The 16,548-nt window shown below is 35.7% G+C and overlaps 1 protein-coding gene across 1 annotated transcript in view; it reads right to left on the bottom strand.

Annotated features, from left to right (window-relative positions):
* Nucleotides 1–16,548, bottom strand: part of TOP2A (DNA topoisomerase II alpha) — a 29,113-nt gene that overhangs the window by 11,501 nt on the left and 1,064 nt on the right. The window contains exons 2-25 of the mRNA XM_045488755.1: nucleotides 16,029–16,184; nucleotides 15,715–15,805; nucleotides 15,387–15,450; nucleotides 13,820–13,965; nucleotides 13,569–13,666; nucleotides 12,918–13,130; nucleotides 12,387–12,560; nucleotides 12,099–12,200; nucleotides 11,850–11,987; nucleotides 10,419–10,557; nucleotides 9,056–9,213; nucleotides 8,637–8,762; nucleotides 8,270–8,380; nucleotides 8,026–8,131; nucleotides 7,825–7,934; nucleotides 7,517–7,609; nucleotides 6,585–6,699; nucleotides 6,361–6,482; nucleotides 4,465–4,613; nucleotides 2,437–2,668; nucleotides 2,110–2,244; nucleotides 1,781–1,981; nucleotides 1,409–1,604; nucleotides 21–112 (exon numbers count right to left, since the gene is read on the bottom strand). Coding sequence (XP_045344711.1) covers nucleotides 21–112; nucleotides 1,409–1,604; nucleotides 1,781–1,981; nucleotides 2,110–2,244; nucleotides 2,437–2,668; nucleotides 4,465–4,613; nucleotides 6,361–6,482; nucleotides 6,585–6,699; nucleotides 7,517–7,609; nucleotides 7,825–7,934; nucleotides 8,026–8,131; nucleotides 8,270–8,380; nucleotides 8,637–8,762; nucleotides 9,056–9,213; nucleotides 10,419–10,557; nucleotides 11,850–11,987; nucleotides 12,099–12,200; nucleotides 12,387–12,560; nucleotides 12,918–13,130; nucleotides 13,569–13,666; nucleotides 13,820–13,965; nucleotides 15,387–15,450; nucleotides 15,715–15,805; nucleotides 16,029–16,184 — 3,267 coding nt within the window. The remainder of the gene's footprint in view (nucleotides 1–20; nucleotides 113–1,408; nucleotides 1,605–1,780; nucleotides 1,982–2,109; nucleotides 2,245–2,436; nucleotides 2,669–4,464; nucleotides 4,614–6,360; nucleotides 6,483–6,584; nucleotides 6,700–7,516; nucleotides 7,610–7,824; nucleotides 7,935–8,025; nucleotides 8,132–8,269; nucleotides 8,381–8,636; nucleotides 8,763–9,055; nucleotides 9,214–10,418; nucleotides 10,558–11,849; nucleotides 11,988–12,098; nucleotides 12,201–12,386; nucleotides 12,561–12,917; nucleotides 13,131–13,568; nucleotides 13,667–13,819; nucleotides 13,966–15,386; nucleotides 15,451–15,714; nucleotides 15,806–16,028; nucleotides 16,185–16,548) is intronic.

Consider the following 16,548-nt stretch of genomic DNA (forward strand, 5'->3'; position numbering starts at 1 on the left):
AATGCTGACTAAGAGATTACCTTTTGCTGGGCTTCTTTCCAAGCCTTCACAGGATCAGAATCATAACCCCTCTGAATCAGAACTTTAATTAATTCCTTCTTTGGCTTATTTTCTATTAAAATAAAAGTAAACATAGATAATGGGTTTGAGCATGAGTTGTACCATATTAATTCAAAAGATTAAAACTAAAAATTAAATGGTCTTTGTCTTACATAAATTTGTATATCCTGGTATAGAGAGAAGTCTTCTCCCCAAACCACTGTGGATGTAAATTACCACAAGGCAGGAAGTCAAATCATGTATGAGACTGCTGACCTAATCATAACTCTTAAAAGAATAAAAGACAATCATACCTTTATTTCTGATAAGTCTCTACCTCAATTATACTCCCTTATTAACGTTTCAACATTTCATTGGGCAAGTTTTTAGTGCCACCAACCCAACCATTGGTTTCTCCATGCTGCATCCATTTCCTTTTTCTCTTCCAAGGACTACTGCAGCCAATTTATTACACTTTGAGGGATATTGAATTACTAGCTACTGATATTTCAGAATGAATTTCTGAGTGCCATCTTTTATTAATTAATTTGATACAGATTACATGTTTAGGCCCTCCACATTTTTATACTCAAGAAGACTGGATAGTCACATTATTTCATCTAAATACAACCTTTACTTTTAGTTTTCTTTGAGTCATGTCCAATGTTACTCATTTTAGCCTCGCCTTAAGCAACAGTCTTATGAAATCAGGGAGCTGACAGTTAGTGTTATTAGTTTTAAAAATATTCATGAAATTGAACATTTAACTATGAAGTTAAACATTTTTGTGTACCACCAGAAAATTATTCTGTGATCACAAGGAACTCATGTTGCCATGTTTTGGGACTTGCTCCTATAACCCATAAGTTAGTTACCTAGCTTTCCTACTTAGCCCTGGACAGGGTTGAGCTATTTCTTTTAATCTTCCTTATACTCCAGCTTTTATCAAAACTATTTACTTCCTGGTTACTTAAACCCTGACTTAGGCGCTTCTAGAAGGTCTTTAAAAAAAAAAAAATTTTCTGAGACATAACTCAGTCTTCAGTACACAATTTACTTGTAATATAAGCCATTTATAATCTTCCTTCCAGTCTCTTTTTTCCCTATCAGACAGACCTAACTTCTCTTTACACAGGTACTTTTTCTAGCTCTCTGTTCCGTCTAAATGTCAACTAAATATTGATTTCTCAAGATAGTCTAAGAAAGCTATCTTTTTCAAACTACAAATGCCTAGGTATTTAAAATAAATGCTTGTATAAGTAACCAGCTGAACTAAATGGATTTTGCCCTCCCTCCCCACTATTATTCTCTCTAAAAATGTTTAAAGTTTGGCATAATTGTATAGACAGTTATTATTCCAAAAACATACCAATGATTATTTTGCCATCTATTTTCTCTAAGATAAAGCGAGCCTGATTGTTCAGTTTAGCAGATTCAGCACCAAGCATTCCTAGTAGCCATTCTTTTCTTAATCCATAATATTTAAGCCTGAGTTCAAAGAAGTCTCTTAGAATATCCAACACTGTGTCATATTTCTTTAAACATCCTACATGGTCAAAAAGCACCTAGAAAAGAAAAACAAGATTAGGGACAAGAACAGATAAATTGGCTAAACTTTAATGGTTTTAGAGAAATCAATTTATTCTTCGGAAATATAAAAATATTCTAGGATGTCCTTTTAAAACTGGTGGATCTTTAATACAAATCGAAACATATGGATCTCTCATAAAATAAGACATACCATAGAGTTGCATGTGAGACTAGTTTGGAGTTTGAAGACTTTGTGTAGTCCCACTCTCTCTGCCTCTGCCAATTTCTCTTCAGTCATCTTCACAACAAACTTCACAGTGGTGTCTGTATGGTATTCCCTATAATCGGTTATGAGAGGTGGTGTCTTCTCAGTGCCATTCAACATGGGTTCTAGAACCTGTTCTTTATATGTCTAAAGAAAGATAGAATAATCTTTTTGTTAAGTGTCTAAAACACAGGCTTATGAGTATTTAACAAGCTGTAGTACAAAGTGTTTCCTTGATCATAAAAATCAAAGAAAAAAACCCCACAGTTACGTACCTGGGTCCATGTTCTGATGGGAAGTTCTGAGATTTCAATGGTTGTGGAATTAAGAATAGCCACTTCACCACTAATCACATATTGATTTGGAGCCAGCTCTTCAATCGTACCCCTGAAGTTCTTGTAACTCGGAAGCTAAATTGGTATTTTAAAGAAGAACAGGTTTTCTAAATGTGACACTAAAAACAGAAATCCCCACAGCATTAAACAATAAATCTAATGAATATTAAAGTATGAAATAAATTTGATGTGTCCTCTTTAACCATATAGCCTGATGAATTGAAACCAGATGAAAACGAAGGATCCTGACACACACAGAATAGTTACCATTGGCAAAGGTTCTTCTCCATCCATCAGACGCCTGATATTATTTACAACTTCACGAATATCAAAGTTCGGGATTTTGCAGGACCACCCAGTACCGATTCCTTCAGCACCATTTATCAGCACCATGGGTATAATAGGAATGTACCATTCAGGTTCAACACGTTGATTGTCATCATATAAAAACTTTAATGTATGATCATCTTTTGGTGGAAATAACAACCGAGCCAAAGGGCTAAAGAAAACAATCAAAGAATGTTATTTTATAAAAATACTGGCTTTGATACTTAACTTGTGAAGGACAAATATTGTCTCATATCTATGCATAAAACCTTCCATATTACCTTGGCTTTAATTGCTGACTAGTAATTGTTTAACAGTATTTATTGAGCATTTTGTATGTGCTAGGCACTGCAGACATAAAGTCTCTAAGGAGCTCACAGTCTACTACAGGGAGATAGACAATGCACACACATTTTGTCAGGTGGTGGGGTAAATGCTAAGAACAAAGAAAAAGTAGGTAAAAGTGATTGAGTGTGCTAAGGAACGGTCACACGTTCTGAAAGGATAATATTAGAGCAGAGAAGAAATTAAGAGAATGAGCCATCATGCGGTTATCTGGAGAAGGAGTAGTGTAAGCAGAGGGACCAGTAAGTTAAAGGCCCTGAAAGGTGTGCTTGGCACATTTGTGTATAGGCAGAGGCCAGGTGTGTTCGGAACAGCAATAGTATGAGATGGAATCAAACCATATGGGGAGTGGGCATATAGATCAGGTAGGTCCTTTAGATTTTGCTCTAAATGAAGCAGTTGGAAGGTTCTGAACCAGAGTGGCCTATTTAAAAAAAATCAACTGGCTACTATAAGGATGAAGAATGAAGGATAAAGAATGAAAGAAGGATGGTAGACTATATTAAAATACTTTAGGTAAACAGAATGCCTTAGTATTTTTCTAATGCAAAACCCATAGGATTTGCTGATGAATTGGATACCAATGTGAAAAAAGGTGACTACAAGGTTTTTAGTCTGAGAATTAGAACCAATAGCATCCAATTTGCTGAGACAGGAAGGCTAAGAATTTTGTTTTGGACTTCGGTTTGAGATGCTTATAAGACACCCAAGAAGTAAATTTTGAGAGGGTAGGCAGCTCTATGAGATTCAGGTTGGGACTGTGAGTCTAGATGGATGGGATATCATCCATGGATAGGAAGTTGAGTGTAGCTAGTGGAAAGAGAGCTAATGAAGGAGCTTTGGAGGCAGGCCAGAAGTTAGAGCCTGGGAAGATGAGAAAGACCCAGCCAAGAAGACGAATGAGGAAAGCCAACAGTCTAGTGTCTTAGAGTCCAAATAAAGAAGAGTTTCAAGGAGGATGAAGTGATTAAGTATCCAATGCTGCTGAAAGGTTAAATAAGGTGACAGCTGAAAATCGACCATTCATAGTGTACTTTCCATAGACTTAGAAAGGAAGTAAGATTTCAGCTGTGGTATTTCAGAGGAATTAAACTCTTTACTCTGACCCCAAGTCCACAGCACGGTTTCTCAACCTGAGCATTGACATTATGGGTCAGATTATTTTTTGCTGTGGGGGACTGTCCTATGCATCATAGGGTGTATCTCTGGCCACTGCCTTCTAGATGGCACAGCTGCCCTAGTCATGACAATCAAAAATGTCTCCAGACACTACTATGTCTTCTGGGAGATGGGGTGGCAGTGCAAAAACCTATCCTGGTTGAGAACCACTGCTCAATAGGATGAAAGAGAAGAAAACATAAGAGACGGAAGTAAAAACATTTAGTTTGGCAAGGAAACAACTAAGAAATTCAAAGGCATGGCTGTCAAACTGAAATAGAATTTAGACTTTCTACTGATCATAAAGAGTAGCATAAACTTTAATGAGTTAGTTAAAAAAAATTAATACTCTAAGCATTTACATCAAAAGCACATTTTCTGATTAACGGAATTTATATATTTTTGGCCAACTAATTATTTCAAAATTAGAAATGGCAATTCACTAGAAATTGAAAGCATACCCACCTGAGCATTGTGAAGATGTATCGAGGACTAGCAGAATCCTTACCACCATGCAGCCTGGTACCAAACTGACCAATGGGTTGCAAGAGATTCAGATTATTGCTACCCACAAAATTCTGAGCCAAATTGATAATGGTCATCATTAGTGACATCTGGAGGTGGAAAAAGATTCATTAATCTGATCTGTAGGCTCTTAATAATAAAAATATCATTATAACTAAACCTCACTATAATTGTGTACGGTTTTATGAGGCATAGATGTTTATTGATTCTTCCCAGATAAATACATGGCAGACGTACCTAAACCTAAGACTTCCGGCTCCAAGTTGAGGGCTCTTGCCTTCTAATAGTTTTTATCAAGTCCTACTTAACCTTGAAGGCATAGCTCTTCTCTTCACCCTCAGCAGAATGAAATATTTCCACCTTTGTGTTACAACACTTTGCTCATTTCTATTCTAGCATGCATCACTTTATTCTATAGTTGCATGAATGCGTGTTGGCCCTCTGGTTAAATTGTGATTATACTTTGAAGAACATATTTGATTTTTAAATATATACCTGGTGCATGGTAAGCATTCAACAAATGTTTGTTGTGTGAACATTTTGATTGAAAGTGACAAGCAAGACAATCATTACATTTTAAAGTACTAGAAACTGTGGCACGTGGGTAGCTCAGTTGGTTAAGCATCTGACTTCAGCTCAGGTTATGGTCTTGCGGCTCGTTAGTTTGAGCCCCGCATCATGCTCTGTGCTGACAGCTCAGAGCCTGGAGGCTGCTTTCGGATTCTGTGCCTCCCTTTCTGTCTGCCCCTCCCCCACTCATGCTCTGCCTCTGTTTCTCTCTCAAGAATAAATAAAACATTGAATGCATGGGTGCCTGGGTTGAGTGTCCAACTTCAGGAAAGGTCATGATCTCATGGCTTCTGAGTTCCAGCCCTGCATTAGGCTGGCTGCTGTCAGTGTAGAGAGAGCTTCGGATCCTCTTTCCATGGCTTTCCCCTACCACCCCGCCGCTCACCTGCTTGCTCTCTCAAAAACTAATAACATTAAAAATATGTATACATATGGTGAATGCAAAAATGGAATTTAATCACAAAATCTATAAAAAGGAATATGTTTGTGTAAAGTCAAACAATTCAGACATATAAAAAATTGAACAGTTGTCCTTTTCAATTGACAGGGATAACCAAAGTTAACAACTGGGAGGACACCCTTGTAGACATTTTGCTTAAGGTATTGTTTTGGCTTTTTCTCTGCACAGACAATGGGCTGGATATTCTCAGCGTTAGTACACACAGATTTACTTCAGTTATATCATTGACCCCAGGCATAGATGTGTCACAATCTAAAACAATTTGCCAATTAATAGCCATTTTCGATGTCTAAATTTAAAAAAAAAAAAAATTTTTTTTAACGTTTATTTATTTTTGAGACAGAGAGAGACAGAGCATGAACAGGGGAGGGTCAGAGAGAGGGAGACACAGAATCTGAAACAGGCTCCAGGCTCTGAGCTGTCAGCACAGAGCCCGACGCGGGGCTCGAACTCACAGACCGTGAGATCATGACCTGAGCCAAAGTCGGACGCTTAACCGACCGAGCCACCCAGGCGCCCCTCGATGTCTAAATTTTAGAATCAGTTATATTAAACATCACTAAATATCTTTGAATATTGATCCTTGCAGATTTATGAGTAACCTATCAGGATATTATTTTTAGAAATAGATTTGTTAGGTCCAAGGGTAAACACATTCATAATTTGACAGATTTCAGCAAATTGTCCTCTACTGTGGATGAACCAGTGTTCATATCACTAAGCACTCTCATTAAGTGTTTGGAAAATGATATTACAGGTATTACTGTTATAATGCTTTCTGGAAACATTATGGATTGTGTGTTTACCTCACCATGATGATAAGAGGACATCTCAGCCACTGACCCAGCTAACTGAGCAACCTTCACCTCTCGCTTGTCATTCCGTTTGAAACAGGTAAACAAAACCTTTCTTTGACCTGGTTTCAAACCTTCAAAATGAAAGAAGTGCAAATATTAGTATCCTCAGTTTAGCCATTTCTGGACATTGATCTCTGTGTATGATAGAAACAGGCTAACGAATTGGAACTCACCATCTACCATAGATGGAATAGATCTCTCGTTATCAGAATTTGAGAACAGGATAAGTTCCTTGTTTATGAAGTCATTGTATGTCAGATATGTGGTAGTTTGCCCATACAAGTAATCCTGAGGGACCAAAGAGAGTATTAAATGATCTAGTTTAAAATAAAAAAGATTAAAAAAAAAAAAAGATCACTGGTCTTAACAATATTTAACACCAAAAAAATCTTTTAGCATATTATTTTTTTTTTCAATATATGAAATTTATTGTCAAATTGGTTTCCATACAACACCCAGTGCTCATCCCAAAAGGTGCCCTCCTCAATACCCATCACCCACCCTCCCCTCCCTCCCAACCCCCCATCAACCCTCAGTTTGTTCTCAGTTTTTAAAAGTCTCTTATGCTTTGGCTCTCTCCCACTCTAACCTTTTTTTTTTCTTCTTCCCCTCCCCCATGGGTTTCTGTTAAGTTTCTCAGGATCCACATTAAGAGTGAAAACATATGGTATCTGTCTTTCTCTGTAAGGCTTATTTCACTTAGCATAACACTCTCCAGTTCCATCCACGTTGCTACAAAGGGCCATATTTCATTCTTTCTCATTGCCACGTAGTACTCCATTGTGTATATAAACCACAATTTCTTTATCCATTCATCAGTAGGCTCTTTCCATAATTTGGCTATTGTCAGCATATTATTTCTATGATAATTCTTAAGTCTCTCAAAGATACAGAATTATGCAGACATATTTTACAGGTTTTAAAGATAAAGCCAATGTAATTGCTACACAATTAGGAAAAAGTGCATTGCTTTTGCAATTTCTTTCAGGCCCCAAACATTTATGTAGTAGTCTAAACAATCACATTTATATAGTTATCCATTATTAAATTTTTTACTGAAATAACTAGTCATCATTTTGTAGGATATGTAAGATTTTTTTTTTACCTCAGGAAGGCCAAGTAACTTCCGTTGCCTTCTGTCCTCCATGAAATGAGTTAACCATTCCTTTCGATCATCTATCTGTTTCTTGCTAAAGGCCTACAAATTAGAAAAAACTGATACGAATAGGTTCTAAAATATCTCTTGTATACAAACTAAGCAAACATATGGTCCCTTTCTCTAAGATATGCTTACCAAAAACATTCCATAGTCTATAAAATATTCTATTATATAAAAATTTATGTTTCAATTGACTAGCTAAAGTAGTGATTTACAAAACCAGAATGTATGTATGAAACAGAACTCAAACTGACCAGGCTGATGGCGGCATCATCTTCAGGACCGGAATATTTGAATTGAATACGATGTCTTTTCATATCTGCAAAGTATTCCTTAGCCTCTTTTGATGTGCTCGTGCCCAAACCTATACAGCCAAGAATACCAAGTTACCCCATATAATCTTGTACAACGGTATATAACAAAATAAGAAGTTCTATACGGGTTTTCTTACAAACCTTTGTAGTACTTGACTTTCCATTTTTTATGATTTGGTGTAGAACTCTTCCATTCTTCAAATTCAGGAAGGCTATAGAATGCCATTTCTTGCTTGTTTTTAGACACCTGTGGTAAAGAAGATATTGCTATGGTTTTGTATACTCCTAGGTCCCCTGTATACTGTCCACCACTGGGCTTATAAGCGTATAAAGGGTTGACTAGAGCCTTAAAATATCCATTATAGTAATTTAGAAGTTAATATACCTTTACAATAGGAGTGATAAATTCTTCCAGAAAGCGGTGTCGCAGAAGAGAGGGCCAGTTGTGATGGATAAAATTAATCAGCAAGCCTTTGATATGGGAACCATCTTGGTCCTAGAAATATTTGGAAAGCCAAAACACAAAAGAATTATTTTGAGACCAAAAACAAATGATCGACCTACTGGTAATTTCTCAAAAATTTTTCTATGGGGATTAAAAAAAAGAAAATCTGCTCACTTAGTATGTAATATATATATGTGATGATTATAGCTCCAAGTTAAGTAATTTCCTTACATAGGAGGAAAGCAATAACCGTAAGACATGTTTAATTTAGTGTTAACAATCTAAAATATTTGAAAGCAATTCTGACCTGATCTGTCATAATCATTATCTTCCCATAACGAAGAGTCTTCAATGAATCTTCATCTTCATAGTTTTTCTTGTACTGAAGACCCACAATCTTGATGATATTGTTAATTTCAGCATTTTCCATGATCTGAAATAGACATATACCAAAAAAAGGTAATGTTTTGTTTATAAATTTGAAAAGAACAAAGAAATAGGACACTATATATTGTCTGGGTTTTCTTGAGCTTCAGTATTTTCAGTTATTAGCCTATACATTAGGTAAAGTCAGAAAGATCTGTTAAGATATGCTACAATGTACCCAATTTCTTAAAATAATAATAAACTATCTGAAATATATTTCAAAATGCCAGTGAAGGAATGAAATATGAGCATAAAATCCTGCATTATAAAACTGGATTTAGATTCTAAAGATGGTTCTACCTGTTTATGAGAAGCTTCTCGAACATTGAGTATTTTTCCTCTAAGCGGGAAAACCCCATATTTGTCTCTCCCAACCACACCAAGGCCTGAAACAGCCAAAGTTTTAGCTGAGTCTCCCTCAGTCAGGATAAGTGTACACTCATTGGAGTTTCGACCCCCTAAAATAAAAATACACAAATTAAATTCTTGGCACATTTAGTTGAACCTCAAATATACTAACTCAGATGTGCTATTAATAGTTTTATGATAAAACACTAATAAGTAGATATATATTAGAACTAAAGTTCATAGTAAAAAAAAAGTCCTAGTTTCTTAGACTAATTTCTTTTTCTTTTTAAAAAAGATTTTAAAGTAATCTCCACACCCAACATGGGGCCTGAACTCACAACCCTGAGACCAAGAGTCACACACTCCACTGAGTGAGTCAGTCAGGCATCCCTCTTAGACCCATTTCGCATGATATTTATACTATTATAGAACATTCATTTGATATATTATGTTAAAAAATGTTAGTGATGGGGTTCAGAACATAATACCCCAAAATAGGGCACGTGGCATATTGAATATTTTAAGCTGAATTGAAACAGATCATGAAATCCTCATGTGAGAGGTGCCCTCCATATACCAGAGACGAAGGGAACATTCTTATCTCCCAGAGTGACACTGAAAAGAATCTGAACGAACAGGCCTCACGGAGCTTCCTCCCCATTTACTATACTTAGTTCAAACTCTTTGCCCTTATCATATCTTTTCACTCTTCCTCAAACCTAATGTAAAAAAACCCCTCAGGTTTAACCATTTCTTTGGGTCTTCATTTTCCTATGAAGACCCAAAGTTCCTGTGTCCAGTACAATTTATATTAAATAAATTTGTATGCTTTTCATCTATTAACCTGTCTTTATCAGTTTAATTTTCAGACCCAGCCAGGGACTTAAGGGAGCTGAGGAAAACTTTTTCCTCCTCTACATTAGGTAATAGATCACTATATAGATATTCTTATTTTATACTCTTAATAGTCATCTCAACATTACTGTAATAGCCAAAAATTAGAAATGATCTAAATGTTCAATAACAGGGAATTGGCTGATTTTTTTTTAAAGTGATGCCTTTTTATAAAGTTAGTTAGTTAATTTATTTATTTAATAAGTAAATCTCCACCCAGTGTGGGGCTCAAACTTATGACCCTGAGATCAAAAGTCGCATGCTCTTCTGACTGAGCCAGTCAGGCGTCCCAAATTGGTTGATTTTTAACCAAGTAAAAATATTCCATTGAATATTACATGTCAAAGGGAATGCTGTTAATGAGTAAAACAAATAACTGAACCAAAAGTTTTGAAGTTTGGAAACATTATTAGTTGTGTACCTGCATCATTGGCATCATCGAGTTTGGGAATTCCCTTGATCCTGTTATGTTTTACAGCTGAACACTTCTTGTTTAACTGGACTTGGGCCTTAAACTTCACCCAGTTTAGTATGCTTTCTACAATACCACAACCAATTGCCTGAAAATGAGAAGATTCATGTTAGGGAAGAAGAGTTCTGTCAGAACTCTAGAATACAAATGAGCTCCTATAAAAATAAAAATAAAAATAAAAATAAAAATAAAAATAAAAATAAAAATAATTCAACATTTAAAAAGAGGCAAAAAAATAATTTCCAGACAGAGGATGACAGCTCTTCCTGTCTTAGGTTATCATAACTGAGGGAACTGGTTCCTTTGGGCTCATTCATTCCATAAATATATACTGACTACACACTTAACATTGTGCTAGGCACTGAGATCCATGTTGGAGATCTAGCGGTTAAAACAAATTGGTCATGGTCCTTGTCCTCATGGACTTTAAGATACAACAAGGAAGATGGAAATAAAATGAGAAATTATAAGAGTGATGAGTGTTATGGATAAGTGAAAAGTGTGCTATATCTAATAATGTATGTCCACTGTTGTAATGGAACCAACTTAGTTGGGGAGAAGGGTAGAAAGTAAAGGCTTTCCTAAGGAAATGACATTGAAGATCTAAAGTAGTTAGCTAAGTAAGAGCATTCCAGGCAGGATTACCATGTGAAAAAGCTGTAAGGAAGGAAGAGTACTAACACTTCTGAGTAATTTGAAGCCAGTAGGATGAAGCTTAGGTAACATAGGAAAAAGTTGCACTGAGGTGAGGTTGGAGATGTCAGGGTCTTATAGGCCACATTAAAGAATTTGAACTGTTTTTATTTGATTACTCAAGAGCACTACAAAAAAAGGACTGAAATGTTATAAACATCAAAAATCTATTATAGTAATACAGAAAAGAGATGATAGTGAGAAGCTATTGAGGTACCCAAAAGATGGATACTTTACTGGTTGGATTAGAGACAAGGCAGGGGGGTAAAGAGAAGGCTCCCACCTTTGTTTATGCAACCTAGTGTTTAGTTGGAGACTTTTACTAAAACAGGAAATAGTTTTGTTTTTGGGGAAGCTCTTTGTATAGAGGTGAGTGAGTATAAAGAAAACGGAGTCAATTTTGTATGTGTCAACTGAGAGGCAACTTTAGGCATTCAATGTTTGGTAAGCAGTTAAATGGGCTGAATTCAGAAGTGATCTAAACGAAATGGTGGTATGTAATGGGGAAATTTAAGCATATGGATGGTAACTAAGGCTGTAGTAAGACCAGTGAGGTGAAAGCTATTTTTTATTTCCTTTTCAGAGGCAGAAGACCTGTGGGAGGAATCTTCGTTTTTGCAGGGCTGGGAAGGGCAATGGACAATAAAGCAAGGTGCTTCTATTTCTTATATCCGTCTAAGTACTCACAGCTTTGATGAATTTTTCACTTAAATGGCAGGTTGATCCAAAGCTCTTGACTTGTAAAGTCATGTTCTCTTTTGTCTGAGAATCAAAGGTTGGGTTTTCAATTAAGGCATTCACAAAAATCCACATGTGATTTTTCACCTGCGGGAAAAGTTGACATTACATCACTAAAACTTAGGTTTTATTTATAGCCCTTCTCTTCTTCCTTGTCTTGAAGAAGAAAAAAAAAAAAAATAGGCTAAAATACCATACCTGATGTGCTTTTACTGCAACACCACCCTTGTTCTTCTTTTTAACAACCTCAACAAGTTTAGTCACAATCTGATCAGCTATATAATCAACATGTCTGCCACCCTAATGGGGAAAAATACCAAATTGTAAAGCTTAGGATCCTCAAAATTATAATAATGACCAAATATTGAAAACAATTTAATTTAGCTCTCTTTATGCCAAGGTAGCCAAATATTCAAATTCATTTTATATAAAAGAGTAACACTTCTGTGTAAAGATAAATCATGATTAATGCAAAAATAAAATTACCTTGGAAGTAGCAATGCTGTTGACAAAGCTAATTTGCTGAAAGCCTTTTTCACTCATTGTTAAGCATACTTCCCACCTGGGGTTTACTTGTTCATGGATAATTTTCAACGGATTGCCAGTTTCATCTACCTTATCCTTCAAATACATATCTACATAGCTACGGAATCCTTTTACCTGCACAGGAATTAAAAGTTACGGTATTAGAAAAAAGTTGTAAAAAGTATTCAATGATAGACCATGAGGATTTTTCAAAACCAGTGAAATAATGTTCACTAATGGGCATAAGAGAATGGTCTTAAAGGGCACAAAAGGATTTATTTAGGAGACCGTTTGAGAATGACATTTCCTTTAGTGAGTTTAAAAGAGCTAGGTAAAAAGATGTGGCATACTGTTTTCTTTTCAGGAGTATATCCAAGAAGCGATTAGAGAAAAAAAAATGTATATATATTGAGAAAAAAAAAAATCAGTGTTGCCTCTGATGATGACCATATAAAGTCTGTCATTGTCCTTAACACCCCAGAAAATACTTACTGGCAGCTTATTTCCATTGAGAAACACTTTGACATCTTTAGTGGATCCAGCAATATCATACGCTCTTCTGACCATTAGTGCAACGATATCTTTGTCTAGGCTTTGCATTTTAAACTTGGACAAATCAGGTTGGAAGGTAATACATGTATAATCTTCCCCATTGAAGGGCTTGAGTTCCATCTCACCAGCCCTTCCCATGTTATCCATCCACGTCTGTCAAGTAAAAAATAGGAAAGAGAAAAAATTCAAGTCTTTTCACAACGAACTAGAACTAAACACAAATTTATAAGTCCTAAAAAATAACCTAATATATGTTCATGAATAATTTTCCATGATTTAATAGCTTATAAATTTTGTTAAGTTAAACCAACCATTAATGCTGTTATACATTGCTAAAGTATTATTCATTTATTTTAAATGTTTATTTATTTATTTTTGAGAGAGAAAGAGATAGAATGAGCAGGGGAGGGGCAGAGAGAGAGGATACTAAGCAGGCTCTGTGCTGTTAGCACGGAGCCCGATGCCAGGCTCAAACTCATGAACCAGAAGATCATGACTTGAGCCTAAGTCAGATACTTAACCAACTGAGCCACCCAGGCACCCCACTGAAGTACAATTTATAATGGAGGCACAAAATACTTCTTTACTTGCCTGTTTGAACATTTTCTTGTATTCTCTACTGGCTGTTTCCACAGTAAACTTGGTACTGAATATGTTACACAATTTGGCCCCATAGCCATTTCGACCGCCTGAGAAAATAAATGTAAAATACTTTGCTATCACTGTCAGTGTTAATCAATTATAGAGATTTATTCCAATATTTCTAACTTTTATGCCACAGTCATTTAAAAGATGTGTTTTTTCAGCAACCAATATGTTCTTTATTTTCCTCAATACTCTACCTGTTACTTTCTTTTCATCATCATCATAGTTACTAGAAGTTAGGAGCTGTCCAAAGATGAGAGCTGGGACATACATCTTCTCAACTTTGTGTTCAACAACAGGAATACCTTTCCCATTATTCCATATACTAATTAAATTGTTTTCCCTAAGAAAAGAAGAAACTTTTATTGTAAAACAGATATAAACTAGTGCTTAATATTTTCACATTTAAGTATCATTATTTCTAAAATATATAAATTGACAAGTCTCAATTTCATTGACTCTTCTTCATGTATATATCTTCTGAAATTCAGCATGAACTACCTTTCCCATCATGCTTAGTTCCTGACACTCCTGTAATAGGAGCCAAGAGGAAAAAAGAATGAATCCTTTTCCAACACCTGGGCAGACAGCGATAATGCTAAAAAAATATGAAATTTTAAAATGTTAGGATAAGCAAAGGGAAATGATTTATGCCCAATGGAAAGGACAAAATTCAGGAACAATATTATTATAGTGCTTGCTTTTTAAAAATTATTTATTTTTTTATTTTGAGAGAGAGAGAGAGAGAGAGAGAGAGAGCACGCATAAGCGGGAGACAGGCAGAGAGAGGGAGAGAGAGAGAATATCCCAACGCTGGGCTCCAGGGCTCCAGAGCTCGATCTTACCACTGTGAGATCATGACCTGAGCCAAAATCAAGAGTCTGTCGCTTAACCGACTCACCCAGGCACCCCTATTATACTGTTTTGAAGAGGATCATCTGTACTGTCCCTAGCTCGCTTAGCTTTCCCACCCAACAAAGCACATTGCAAAACAAATATGAAAGGGAAAAACATTAGCAATTGTAAACTTCCCTGCTGGCCAATAAAATGGTAAAAATTTATTCGGACTTATTTCTCTCTTAGCTACTTTATGTTACTTCTCAGAAGATAGTACAATTTTAGGTATAACCAGCCACACACTATGGATCTTATTCCGAGTAGTGCTTAATATTATCTACAAAAGACTAAAACTAGCTCATTTTTTTAAAGACTATGATATCAAGTCCTTCGGAACAGTCAAATACATCATTAACTAAACCTAAAATATAGTTTATGAACCTAAAATATAGTTTATGCCATAACTGAGCAGGCTAATAAAAAGGTGAAACATGCACCCGTGTATCCATAAAGCGACACCCAGCATTTATAACCAGAAATATTAGATCCAATTATTCTCTATCACCACCTGCTGGTTTCCTACTTGAATAGCATCACGAGAAGAAAAAGCTCTAGATTCTAGATTGCTTAGACAGAGCATTTATTGGAGATGCTTACTGAAATACTTAGGGATGAAGTATCATAATGTCTGTAATTTATTTTGAAATGACTTAGAAAAAATACAGATGAAGCAAATATAGCAAAGTATTGATAACTGTTGGATCTGGGTGGTAGTTATCACAGATTGTTCATTGTAACATTCTGCTTTTCTGTACTTTTGCAAGTAAGGGGGGGGCGGGGGATGCCAATGTTAGTATAAGGCAAAGCAAATGCAACTAACAGTAACAATGGGCTATAACAAAACAAAAGACCATGCAAGAGACTTACGGGTCAATTGTGACTCTAATACAAGACATTTTTGGGTCCCTTTGTTTGTTGTCTGCAGCATTGACTGGAAGAAAATACATATTTGTAAGAAATTAAAGTATTTTTAAAAACATTAAGATGTAGAAAGAAAAAAAATCTAAAACAGCACAGGAGTAATATTACCCAGGTATTAATTTAACATTTATTCATAGTGCTGCTTCTAGGAAAGAATTCAAATCGCTAGACTCCAGTAAACTGTCTCACTTTTGCCAGCTACATGGTTTGCTAGATATGATACTTCTTATGAAGGATTTGACCGGTTGATCTTTATGTGAAAGAATTTACTTACCTAGAATCTCATCAAAGATTTTGTACAACCCAGGGACAAAGGTGACTTCCCTATAGTTAATGCCAATATCTTCATCGTAAACCCACATTTGCTAGAAATAAGGCAAAGAAATATAGTTACTTTTACCCTACATTTATTCTGTCTTATCATTATGATTACTGTAAAGTCTTCTGGATTAAATACTACAATATACATAGGATAGCTCAGGCTGGTTCTAGTGACACTAAAAATACCTGAAGTATAATATAGCAAATTAACCTGGAAAAGTATACATCTTAACTACTTGGTAACTGCATTTCATTACGTGGTTTTACCTGGGTCACTAATTCCACGGAGCCAATATAGGTGTCTGGGCGGAGCAAAATATGTTCCAGTTGGGTTTTCTTTTGATAGATCCTTTCAATAGACAGTCTTTTCTTGGCATCTTCATTTTTCTTTGTTTTGTTGATTAGCATATTTTCATTTACAGGCTAGCAATTTTAGAAAATTGTAGAAAAGGTTTTTTTAATCAGAGGTTTATTAAAAACAAAAACAAAACACCCACCGTAATGATTCACCCACTGTAACAAATCACAATCTCTTACCAGGTATTGGTAGAGCTGACATCGTTTTGTACAAACACAGCAATTTAAGTTAATTTGCAGCAAACTCCCAGGGGTCGGATTGAATAAACATACATTAAGTGCACGTGACGTGAAAATAGTTTCATTGAATGTTTTAGATGTCATCAATAAAATACACCCACTTCTCTCATACATTTCACAAATATTTGCTGAGTGCCCGCTATGTCCCAGGCACAGAACAGATTCTGCTCAGCATCAGTTTGGGAAGGCC

Source organism: Leopardus geoffroyi, chromosome E1 (genome assembly GCF_018350155.1).
Source record: "Leopardus geoffroyi isolate Oge1 chromosome E1, O.geoffroyi_Oge1_pat1.0, whole genome shotgun sequence".
In the NCBI taxonomy this organism is placed as follows: domain Eukaryota; kingdom Metazoa; phylum Chordata; class Mammalia; order Carnivora; family Felidae; genus Leopardus; species Leopardus geoffroyi.